Source organism: Gymnogyps californianus, chromosome 1 (genome assembly GCF_018139145.2).
Source record: "Gymnogyps californianus isolate 813 chromosome 1, ASM1813914v2, whole genome shotgun sequence".
NCBI classification, from domain to species: domain Eukaryota; kingdom Metazoa; phylum Chordata; class Aves; order Accipitriformes; family Cathartidae; genus Gymnogyps; species Gymnogyps californianus.
In genome coordinates this window covers 166,020,574-166,033,929 of record NC_059471.1, presented here as the reverse complement: position 1 = coordinate 166,033,929, position 13,356 = coordinate 166,020,574, and the positions used below count along the sequence as shown (strand labels likewise).

At 35.2% G+C, this 13,356-nt stretch overlaps 1 protein-coding gene across 7 annotated transcripts in view; it reads right to left on the bottom strand.

Moving 5' to 3' along the window:
* ANKS1B (ankyrin repeat and sterile alpha motif domain containing 1B) overlaps positions 1–13,356 on the bottom strand; it is a 450,932-nt gene that overhangs the window by 385,372 nt on the left and 52,204 nt on the right. For all 7 annotated transcript variants that reach the window (XM_050896179.1, XM_050896188.1, XM_050896196.1 and 4 more), the window contains exon 3: positions 10,453–10,609. In XM_050896179.1, the coding sequence (XP_050752136.1) occupies positions 10,453–10,609 (157 nt within the window). The remainder of the gene's footprint in view (positions 1–10,452; positions 10,610–13,356) is intronic.

The following is a 13,356-nucleotide window of genomic DNA, read 5'->3' as shown; positions in this document are numbered from 1 at the left end:
ATTGTTTTCGTCCAGTTCTGTCTGTATACTTGCAATCCCAAACAGACCAATAACTTCAGGCAGAGAGGAAGGAAGTAATTTATAGAGCTCTCTGAATTCTATATGCCATCTATATTATTAATATATCTTATGTTGTCTCTATGAAGCCTTAAAATAGGCTAGACACTATAAATTTTAAAAGTATGTACATTGAATGCCTCTTCCGATATATGATTTATAAAATGTCGTGACAGTTTTGAAAATGTTGTAAAAGTAGAAAGCCAATAAGCTAATGTGTCATATGAAGAAATAAAAAATTAATGTAAATTCAGAAAAGATACTAGAGAAGGGTAGAAATACAATTCTAAAGAAAGGAGAAGAGATAAATCTGAATCCATAGGCTGTATTTCTCAAGGAAACAACTGAAGAAAGTTCTGGGGTCAGAGAACTGAAAATAGAAAAAAAGACTTGTCTTTTGAAAGACAGAAAGGGTGAGAGAATCAGAGAAATGAAGCTTTGGCCTCTTAACTGAAAAGCTAGCTAGGATAAGAAAATCCATGTTGCACAGTAATATCTAGAAAGGTGGAAAGGGGGAAAACTTTTTTTTCCTTTTTGGTAACTGTTTTTAATTCTATAATCAAGAACTTAATTCTCAGGTTTGTGGTTTTAACAACATTGCTGTCATTTTCATCTCATCTTGTAATTTAAAACGACTCATATGAACCTGGGAGACAGAAGAGACAGATCAATACATTCAGATAAATTGATGCTGCAGATAGATAAACTCTTCAGGTGTCTGCAACATCACACAAGATCCCAGAGGCTGGAATGTGTTTCCTGCTAAACTGGAAGACAGAAGCTGGAGAAGAGCCAGGTCGAAAGTGAGAAGTTTCCATTGGCAGACGTGGCTTGATGACTAATAACTATTTGAATCATTATGCATTATTCAGACCACCACGTGGTCTTTCTCTATTACATAGACCATAAATTCAGGTTAAAATATATACTATCACAATACTACATGGCTGCAATAATCTATCAACTACCCATGATATGCTTTTTGTGCTCTAGTGACTTCTAATGTATCCTTTATATAGGACTAGACAAAGCAATTTTTTAATGTACAGTGCTATACCCACAAATCACAAGCATAGTTTATTAGAATTTATTTTTAGATTTTCAATATTTCATGGACAGAACTGCATAGATGAACAGGCAATTGCAGTCTAATTTTGTGTACAATTACCACATTAAGTAAGAAAATCAGATAATTGCACATAAAATGGCCAATTATGGTAATTTGTGCCTACAGTTACTGTATTTACATATCCAATGGAAATAGTTACACAAAGAGATTAGATGTATAACTATATCCATATTCTGTGAGGTAAATAGCAAAATACACATTTACTATACAATTGTCAAACAGATATATCTATCTATCCAATATCTGCTTATGTTTCAATTTTTTTCGTGCATTTCTGGATAGTATATAAAGTATCTGGAATCTTGTGCCAACAGTCTAATATTGTAGTTTAAAAGTATTCTGATTAAATTTTCAGAGAGACATAAAAATTAAATTGGCTATGGTCTTTTTCTCAAAATGTGGTGACTGGCCAAAATTTCAGCCACAGATGTAGACATGTAGAGACCAACCAGTCCATATCACTGCTGCTCCGCAGCCAACTGAAATTTGCTCCCTCTAAATAAAGAATATCCAGCTGAATTTTCATGCAACTGCATATTTACAGAAAAGTATATTTTAAAACAGCATGGTGCATAAAAGCATCTGTAAATCTGAAGGAAATGTTATTATTTTCAAATGAACATTGTTGAACATTTTTGTATGGTTTGTTTCTTTGCATTTGCCAAATTAAAGCTACATTTCAGGTAATGACAAATCAAACTGATTCAAAATTAAAAAGAACTAGGTATCACTGAAATAAAACAGAAGAATCCAACCTGGAGAAACATGATAATTAAATTACCTACACATATGCAGTCAGAACAGGCATTGTATATATTGTGTTATCAGAGCTGAGAGGTCCTACCTAATTAAAACTTAATAATACAACATCCTTCCCTCTTTAAAATGTAAATTAATCAACTCAATTCAGGTATATAAGACAGAATTATTTTTAACTTTCAAAGAGAAAATTAAAACTTGTTTAACTGCCCTCTAAATTTATCTGCTTTGACAATTTAGTACTACTTACATAATAAATCACCTTGGAAGCAAGAGGTTTTACTGAGGAGAGAGGATAGAGTTTTTAAGTACGTTTTAACAGAGTCTGCCATCTTCAAATTTAGGAAAGGTGGGAATGCCTACTAGATAGTCACAGTTGGTTCAGCATTCTCAGAGAGACCCCTGAGATGGAGGAGGCTATAACAGTGTATTTCCCAGACTGGAAGAAACATTATCTTCCTCTTGTCACCCCTCATGGAAGGATCGACATGGATGTCTCAGTCAGTGTAACGAACTTCCTCCTTAAGGCATTTGTTTATAGAAGACATACAGTAAGAATAAAAAAACCCCCTAACATATGATGATATTTTAAGAGTTGAAGTTACGTGATCTCCTTTCTCCCAAAAATGCTGTTATTTCTGACTTGTCTTTCACGCAGCCAAAGCTAACCCAGGTGTAACTCTATTGATTTTAAGGTACTGTTTGTCCTCATAGCTCTAAAATAGCCTATTATTTTGAAGAAATGTTAGAAAGACATGAAAAAATATTCTTGAAGAAATTAATAATAATTTAGTACTATTGCCTACATTTTCAGTCCCAAATGTAAACAGTTGTTTCTGGAGTACAGAAAGTTTATGCGCTAACATTCATTGCAGTGAGCAGTTAACCAGCTATGAAAATACAAATGTCTGCATGCAAGTTACCATTGTGTAATTAGATCTCCGAATCTGATATCCAAGGGCTAAATAATGCATCTAGTCCTGAAGAAAAAGACTAGAATGCTTTTAGAAATTTCAGATACTTCATTACATGTTAGAAACCACAAGATAGACCCTAAGACTGAATGAGTCAAGAAAAAGAAAGATCTAGAAATCAGAACCAAGTAAGACATACATGTAAGACAAAAAGAGTAGACCAATATTATGCAAAAATAGTATAAAACAGAAGTCCCTAATATTCATAATTAATAGTATTTTCCAAGTAGTTACTCGTATGTCCCAATGGACCTCTTTCAGAAATAAGGAAGGCATCTTATGATTCAGCTTTTAACCTTTTGTAATTTTCTTCTTATTTGTTACATGGGTCTCTTCATGGGCATGGTCCTGACATTTTCGAGCCTTTCTCTGAATCCATTCTCTTCCACATACAGCCAGAACTCAGACTTCCATTGCTGCAAACTGAATTGTGCCTTCACAGTATTGCATCTGGTCAGTATTGCTGGCTGTACTACATCATTTAGCTACTAAGAATGCATGCTACCGCAAAATGTAGACCATATCTCAAGGTCTATGCATTAGAGGACAGATTACCAAATATGTTATAGAGACAATTATTGTAGCTTGGTAGTCTGATAGTGAAGAGGTACAGGAGATATCAAGAGAATGGATGGCTCTCATGAATATTATACAGGTCCTTGTGAGGCCACTATTAAACAGTGGGTATATTTAGAACTTTTACTGCACAGTTTTGTAGTCCTTTATTTTTGCCAAGCAAATTTTGAAGCTCCTGAAGTCCATGCAAGTACTGTACAAGCAATAATGACTCTCAAGTAGTGATTTTACAGACCTTTCCAAAGAATGCTCAACTCCTTTATTATCTAAGCATTTTGATGATGAACTTGAAAAGGGAGGCTTCCTAAATCACTGAGCCATTTGTTTGTCACACAATCCCAATGTCAAGTAACTGAACAAGGCTTTTTTTTATGAAAAGCTTTGTGCTATTACTTCAGTTATGAAAGAAGAATTTAAGTTAAAGAAGGATGGAGCACTGGGAGAGTTTGAAAAGGTCTATCTATATACTCAATATACTCAAGAATAGTCAGCTAGAGAGTAAAAAAAAGATACAGAAATAAGGCTTTAATGATTAAAGAATTAAATAGAGAAAAAAATAAAGAAACAATATATCCAAGACAGGAAAGGAATGATCTCAGGATGGTCTTACTTCATCTATTAAAACAGGAAGGCCGTTTCCGGAGAAGTTCCACCAATATAAGTTTATCATTCTGAAAAAAATAAGGAAGTTTGCCTGATTGATTCAGCAAGTAGCATGTCACTGTATTTAATTACAGTGGGAATTAAAGTGCTTTCCTGGATGTCTAGGGCAAAGGCCGAACAATGTTACAACAGAAACACAGCCAAGAATGAGGAGAGCTCTTGGAACAAACATTGTGACTTTATTGTCCGTTCCTTTTGAGGAAGGAAATGGGTTTTTACACGGTACACAGATTTTTACAGCTTATGTGGAAAAATAACTAATGACATCCTTCTTCTTATTACATGTCATCAATGAACCTGTTTAATTTGAAAGTCATGGAAGAAATAAAAAGCCCATAAATTTCCCTATCATCAAGTGTTCTCTTAAACACAAAACCAAGCATTAGAATTTAGGCATCCCTAATACTTCCAGATATATTTTCAGAACTCATTTAAAAATCAAAGCATTTAAGACAAGACTAAATATTTTCCTTTTTTGTTCTGCTACAACTGTAATTGTATACAGATGAAAAATTATTCACAACTTTGCTTACATTCAAAAATTTAGAAACCTGAGAGTTCATACCTATTAGGTATTTAAAAGAAGCTCTATATTGCATCACTGGATGTGTTTCTCTACCTTTGTTGGGTTTTTTTTAAGACCTACCATTCCTGATAATTGATTTTTTTCTTTCATGAGGTCTTGTCCTGTCACAAAATAATATTGCACCAATGCCTAAAGCTGTCTGCCAAAAGTCTAGGAATATTTTTTGACATGCAGACCCCTGATGATTTTTAACACAGAAATGAGAATGGGTTTAACTGTAATTTTGAAAAGGGACTGCATTTGCACAAATGTTTCCAAGCAACATTAATGAGACCAAACAAATACAAAAAGGCATCTGGGGAGATATGATCTTTTTCAGTGGAATGTGAATGAAATTCCGAACACAGCTCCAATGGGTATCAAAAGTTACCCATTGTAGTATGAATGCTGAAATTATGTAGCTAATAATACCAGAGAATTTGGCTATGTGCAGAATCAAAACTGAACACAGAACGTTTAGTGAATGGGCAATTGCCAATGAAAGCAAGTCAAGTAATCAGTCAAGTCAGAAGTTTCAGTTTCTCAAACTATTTTAAGAGATACAAGTAGTTTACAATTATTTGCAAAAGAAATGTAATAAAACTAAAAGTATTTTACTTAAACTAGAAATATCAGTTGTAAGAGGAGAAATAGTCATAAATAACATAGTTGGACATTTACTTCTCCCTGTAGCACTACTATGTTTCCTTACATTTCTCTTTAAATCTACAACAAATTGATACTGAGGTACTGAAATTCCTTACCGCATGCTACCTGGCTCCATTTCTATTTTTTCTTTCTCAGTGCAGTTTAAGCTTCTGTATTGTAATCCCTAATGAACATTCCAGTAATGAGTGGTGTCCCCCTAGGGTCTGTACTGGGACCAATACTATTTAATATGATCAGCAATGACATAGATGATGTTAGAGTGGGTCCAGAGGAGGGCCACAAAAATGATCAGAAGGCTGGAACACCTCTCCCGTGAAGAAAGGCTGAGAGAGTTGGGGTTGTTCAACCTGGAGAAGAGAAGGCTGCAGGGACACCTTATTGCAGTCTTTCAATATATAAAGGGGGCTTATGAGAAAGGTGGAGAGAGACTTTTTACAAGGGCCTGTAGTGACAGGACAAGGGGCAATGGTTTTAAACTGAAAGAGGGTAGATTTAGATTGGATATAAGGAAGGCATTTTTTCTGATGAGGGTGGTGAGACTCTGGACCAGGTTGCCCAGATGTGGATGCCCCATCACTGGAAGTGTTCAAGGTCAGGTTGGACAGAACTTTGAGCGACCTGATCTAGTGAAAGATGTCCCTGTCCATGGCAGGGGGATTGGACTAGATGATCTTTTAAGGCCCCTTCTGACCCAAACCATTCTATGATTCTATGATTCTATAAATATGTTCTAATGAATATCTTCACCATACAAGAACAATATGATGACAAATAAAGATGCCCTTGTCCCATAATTTAGAGAACACTTTGATTTAGATAGCAATATTTTTTCAAAAAGACAAGTTTTTTAAAAGTTATTGGGAAAAATTCTGCTGCAAATTACCTAGGGTGAATCAAAATCAAATCTACTGACTTCCCATTGAAATTCACCTTTACTTATGTGGAAACATAATAAAAAAGTAATTCTGTAATTTGGTTGACTACTTTGAATAAGTGTTTTCTTCAAATTTATCGCTGCAATTGGCTCAAATAAAAAAGATTCCTTCTGCACATTTTTTTCTTCTAAAAAGAGTATAATAAGAGTTGCAAGGGAAATTCTGAAATTCGTCCACATACATAGTCTCTGATTTGGGGGGGGGGGAACATCAAACGCAGAACTTGAAAATTATTGTTTTTGCAGGCTACTTTGGAACTGAATTGTACTTCTGGAAGTCTCTGAGGTGTCACTGAGAGAAGCATTTAATGTCTGTGCTTCCTTTTAACGATTTCGGGAAGTCAGTAAATATGTTAGACGTTAGGTATTTACATATTATGAATGCATCCTGAACTCTTTTCCTTCACATTTCAGAAGAAGTGTCAAACGGCATTAAGGAAACGTGGTTTTTATGACAATTACAATTTGATGCACAGGCAAATTATATAGTACATTAAATAGATAAATGTAAGGAAAAAGACATGCTATGTGCAAAAAGAACAAGCAGAATCACAAAACAGAGAACACCGAGAAATTTCAGAAGTGTTCACATTTTTTCCTGTACATTTTTCACTATTCATATTCTGTATATAGATATATATAAAATATATTTTGAACTTGATATTTGTTCCTGATGTCATTCACCTTTTTTGCATGTGATTTCCTGCACTAATGTCAAACACTACATATTGACCTATATGTGGCTGTTGTTAGGGTTTTTTTTTTCATAGATTAGGATTTTTATCAATTATGTAACTTTATGATGAGAGTTGCCATAATAAATGTTTGTGGTACCCAGATGTCTTTACCTAAACAAACATGTCAGTAGTTTGACTGTTAACAGCATACCTTTTTATTATATTTGGTTTTAATTTACTAACAAATCTTGATCTCATACTACCTACTTGATCTTCATTCAATTTATAATTTATGTATTTTCAAGCCTTCACCAATGAAGTTTAAACACTTACATGTTTTGTAATTTTACGATATTTTGTAATTTAAAACATACAACATGCATGTCATCTAAGACTCCTGTATTAAAGAGTGATAGAATTATTCTTACATAACTGTTACACTGTAACTATTTTCTGTGTGTAGAGTTTCCAGTCTACATTCCACCACCCCCATAAAATAATTGCCATTTAACTGTTCGCCTCTTTACAGGTTTTTTTCAGTTTTATGTAATAGGAACAGTAGGGGGCATTCAGAGCTTTAGATGCTAGATATGGCTGGATGTGATCCTATGATGCTAGTTAACTGCATTTTAAATGTGTAGAATGCAGTTCAATTAGTTTGCAGTATACCATATTAAATCCATTAATTCATGTAATATACATTTATGCATCATGAGCTTCTCATTTACTACTTTGTTGTGTTGTTCATTACTTTCACTTAGGTTTTTAGAAGCATTTCTTTTACATAGAATTTTAATAAAATAGATGAAAAGCAAATATGTATTACAAATTAGTTGCAACAATTTTTAAATAATGAACAAAATTATTTTCTTAAAGTGAAAGCACATACACTCTTAATGTGATCCTTACAAAAAAAAAACAGGAAAAAAAGTCTGACTTGAGTGTATTATTTGCTGTGGTGAAAAAGCATCAGGAAAAATGGCTATCCTTCTCCCCAACTCTCAGAAGAAAAACTAAGGAAGAAAAATAGCCCAGGATTTCTTATAAGCTGTAGCTTCAGCTCCACAGATCTGAGAGAAGCTATGAGAGCTATGAGGAGCCACCTGCTTTATAAAGCCTATCAGCAAATAAGAAAAAGCCTTAGAAACCTACAGACTCATAAGAATGTACAATAGGTATTAGGGTGAGGATGCCACTCTGGTGTTATTTGAGGATATGTGGGTGGAGATGGCTTTATATCAACATGCCATTTCCGTCATTCCATGATACGGACAATATTCTTCTGCGTAGAGTGCCAATTAGCAGGGGAAAGTCAGTGTCAGCAAAGTCGTCCATGTACTAAAGCTGGCCATTGTCTAGAGTGGAACACCAGGGGATTTACAAGGTCAGAACCATGTATGCTTGAGTTTAACTTCAAAGTTTAATATGATCAGGATTCCCTTAAGAGACTTAAGGTCCAACATTTCTTGTGAGGATTGCTCACACATTTTCAATTATAAAGTTTTTGGGTAAAATGCATAAAGAGCAGGAGATCCGATGACAAGACCTTTTTTGAGTCAGTGGGGTATAGAATCATAGAATCATAGAACGGTTGGGGTTGGAAGGGACCTTAAAGATCATCTAGTTCCAATCCCCCTGCCATGGGCAGGGACACCTTCCACTAGACCAGGTTGCTCAGATGTATCCCTGCCTATTTGCTCCAGCGATCAAACCAGAGAGACTGGACAGCACACCTAATCAAGCTTGAGAATATTCTAGAAGTTTGGATGTATATGTAGGATTGGGGAGAAGTAGGTTTGAATTTACGTTTCTCTTTCTGATCTTACTGAAATATATTTTTCACTATCCCTCTCTCTGAAGTTCCTGCATAGCTTCCAGTTTTCTGTCAATGGAGTATAAGGAATCTCTTCAAGCAAATGGATAACATGTAATCAGAAAGTTGCTTTTTTATTTTGTTGCAGAAATAAAACTGAAAAAAACTTTCTCCTTGACAAAAGATAATCCTACAATTCAACTGGTTTCATCCTACATGCAACAGCTGATGAGAATGAGAAACTCGGAGAAACTCCTAATCTGCAACTCAAACCACAGAATGACAAATTTTGGGGGTTGTATTTTTTCTTGTATGAATCAAAGTATTATAGCATTTCCCAGAAGACTGTCACATAGCCATATTTTATGACTTTATTCTCCTATATTCCCTGCACTAATACTTGATATTCATATCATACTTATTGTATGGATTCCAATGGCTAAATGTATAACCTCAAATATCAAATAGATTATTCAAGGAATGGCATCTCACACTGGTTAAGTGTTTGCAATTTAGGTCTAACATTTCTTATTTTCTCATGGTTTGCCTTCCGGCCACACTAACATAGACGCTGAGAGTGCAATTCATTTGTTAGATTGTACTTTGCCGTTTGAGGTCCTGTAGTGTACCCTACCTGGAGTCCATCAGCCACTCCACAAGGACATGGAAATTCTGAGCATCCTCTGTCATACCTTCAGGCCCACGCAGATGTCTCAGTCACTGCAGGGCCTTAGAAGGTACTGGATTTCTGTGTTTGGGCAAATGAATCCTGCCTTACTTTTGGTCACCTGGATAACCCTGTTGGCTCCTGTGATTACACTGACTAGACCTCTGTGGAATGAAACGGTGCATATACAGGCAGTGTAGACATTAAAATTTAGATCTGAATCTGGAGCTGACTCCCACCTTTATATTCCAATAACTTCCTGATTACCCTGGCAAATTCAATAACTTATGGTTACTACTTGTATTTCACAGCCTACTTCCAGTCCTCAAGCAGTTCAGCTGACTATAGATGGTGTCAGATTTTAACTGCCTTCTTTCTTTCTATTTCTAAATACTAACCCTACGAATGGACCATATAAGAATATGCAGAATGAAAACAGAAGGTATGCCATATGTTTGACAACAGAATGCAACATACTTATCCTGCCCTTACCCACTGTAATACTCTCATCATTTTTTCCTAGTACTTATGTGTCCTTTCTGCTGCACATGCATACATGCAGTCCATCTGGTCTGTCATTTACCTCTGCACATCAGTTCATGTACAGTACACTCAAAATATACCAAAATATTAATTTTATCTCAAAGTTTTTCAGGAATTTAATATCTAATAAAGTAAAAAAGACACAGTTCACGCAAATTTACATCAATATATATAAGATGCATAGAGTATGTCTTCATATGTTTTTTCATACTTTTTAAATCTAATATCCTTTAGGTCAGTGCCCATCCAGAAGAAAGATATCTGGTATGCTTATATTGGAAGATTTTATCAGTCTTGGAGAAGAAATTACTGAAACAATGGAAAACAGATTTTTTTTTTTTTTTACTTGGCTATAAATGTGCCAGACCTAAAGAATACGAGCTGCTCTTTTCTGATGATGTACACAAATATTTTTTATCACTTCACCTGTTCATTCACTCTGGAGTGTGATGGCCCATGATGGATGAGAATCTTCACAATGTCGACATCTCCTCTCCAAGCAGCCAAGTGTATAGGGAAATAACCTTTATTATCTGCCACATTAGTTGATGCTTCATACTGAAGTAATTTGAGAACTATATCCCTGGAAAACAGGAAGTAAATCTAAAAATTGACAGGAAGTTTATTTTATTAAGTTTTTACATGAACATACAGATTACCAAAATTTTTACCCTGAATAACAGAAAAAAACCTGTATTTCAAGTCAAACAGCTACAAAAATGAAGACCAATCATTTCTAAGAATGAAATAGATAGTAAAACATAGCCAAAATGTTATTAATTGTAATGATTCTTACTTCTTATGAATACCCATCAACAATATTATCATCAGTTCTCTGAATCTGTTTCTTTCAACAGGATCACCTGGCCACAAAATCATTTTTAGAATTTGCCAGTCCAGGCCATGTGCGTGTCCCTCAAGACAAACTTGCCAGGCACTACAGGCAGAGAAGTAGTCCTGTCCCCATCATTGCTGAGTTCTGGAGGCAGGAAGACAAGAGGGTAGCTTTATGGACACAGTTCCTGCAGTAAGGCTTAAGTAACAGTTTTTCTTCTTCTTTAAGGCATTATCTTAAAGATGGAGGAAACAATTTAATGATGATCTAGTTAGATATATACTATCTTCTGTGGAATAACTGCTTCTATTTTCATTTCCCACATCCAGCTTCCTGAAAGCAGTGAGGAAAAAAGTGACTTTCATTATTTTAATTCTTATTATATTCCTTTCAGTATTTTCAGTGTGGCTTATCATACATTAAATGAAAGATTAGTATAAGCTGGTATATTGCATCCCTGATTTTTAAGCAGTCTCCTGTACTTAACTTCAAAAGTTAAACGTAAAAATCAGCTGTGTGGTATGATCATATTATCAAGTATGTCAGAAAGTAAATAAATTCTGTCTTATCTCTCCATTTGTCTTCTCATAGTTTGACACAGTCAGGCCTCATTAGTTATTAAGTTAATAGCATCTATGATCCAGTGTGGGCAGTTTTTTTGAATATGGAAACACTGGCTCTTACTGATTGGGCTCAAAAAATTGGGGGGGGAGGCAGCCTATGTTATGACTAAAAATGAAGCCCTTGACTACAAATTAAGACAGAAGGTAAATCCCGAGGCAATTGTTCTCCCAACCTTATTTAATTGCCTACTGAGAGAAAAATGTGGCAAGTAAGAGTGAATATATTCAGGTCAAAAGAAACTCCCAATTGTCTTCAAAAGAAATCACAGAGATACTGGAGTCATCACATCTAAGCTTTGAGGGAGACTTTAAGCTGGATTTTGCTTACTCCTGACAAGGTCAAATAACATGAAAACAACCACGAAAGAGCAGCTCCACTACAGAAAGACTTCTGCTACACAGAAAGTTCCAGAAAAGTGACTCCCAAGAGAAACTTTTTCGTACAAGCAAGGTTTGAGAGATTTCTCATGTAATAATAGTTGATCTTGCAGTAGATGATCTAATGAAGGTTAGAGATACAGAGTAGTTTGAAAGTGACAGAAATCAAAAGAAACACAAATTTAACTAAGTGGGGGAAAAACAGCAAAAAACCCCTCCACAACTAAAATCTATAGATAACAATATACAGCAACTATTGCAAAGTCTGTTGCAAGATTCAAGCTACAAAATAGAACCTAGGTCTCCTTCATCCTTCAAGAATGCCCTGACCCATCACACTTCTCTAGGGTGAGTCTTTTTTAGCGCTCTGTCAGAACTCTTTCATTTTGTAGAAATAAATTTCAGACAAAAGACTGAGAGTCCTTAGCCCAGTAACATTAGTGGGCTAAGTAAAATTACTTAGGGAGACTGAGATTCAAGTGCCTGCCCCAGATATGATTTAATTACTTATATAAAGCAGAATAGTTTCAAAAGGAAAGAGAACTATCCCAGAATAACCAAGGAGGAGGGAATTCATCACATACAATGATCAAGCAGAGACTTGAACACTGGTGTCCAACAAGTATCCAAGCCACAAATTATTGGTTGGGTCATTAAGTCTTATGTTCTCACTTTTCCTGAAAAACTTTGATATCTCTCAAGTTCATCCTAATGTAAAGTGTGAAAAATTAAAACCCCAAAAGTTTTCAAAGGACAAGAAATTCTCCTAAGTGGGAAGGCTCTTGTGTCAAAGATTGTACCCAATACTGATTTTGAATATCAAGTTTTGAATCTGACACAGAGTGTAAAGCTATTTATTTGTTATTTGTGGTGACTAACGAAATTACAACCACCAGATGTCTGTCCAATTCTCTTGCTGACAGTGCTACCATTGTAGCAGGATCAGTATGATGGCTTGGACAGCAGGTCCTGAACCATCATGATTTATCATGAAATACCTCATGATGTATTTCATTTTACTTTAATATAACAAGCTATAAATGTGATGTCAGTAACTGCTACTTACCCTGCTGTGAGGGTCAGGGGTCATAGCAGCCAGTGGCCATTATGACCTTTTCAAAAGCTGCAGTTATATCTGCTGCTGTACATAAGTCCACATCTTGAAGTTCTCTCTGACATCAGCAGAAGTTTGGCCAACACTACGTCTGAAAACACTATTTGGCTTTTGTATGTTTTGGGATTTTATAGTTTATATTGCTAGGATTCACTTGAAATCTCTGATAGATACAGTGTTTATACAGCAATACTTCTACTTTGGTGGGTAACTATTGGTTTATAGTCAGTATTAAACATCCTAAAACCAGTTTTTGTCTATTTAAAACCAGCAATCTTTGCAAGCTAAGGCTTGGGCTTTTGTCAATCACAAATGTGCAATGGTACAAGAAACAATCCACAAACTATAAACAAGAAAAATGTGATTTTCTCCCTTTTTAT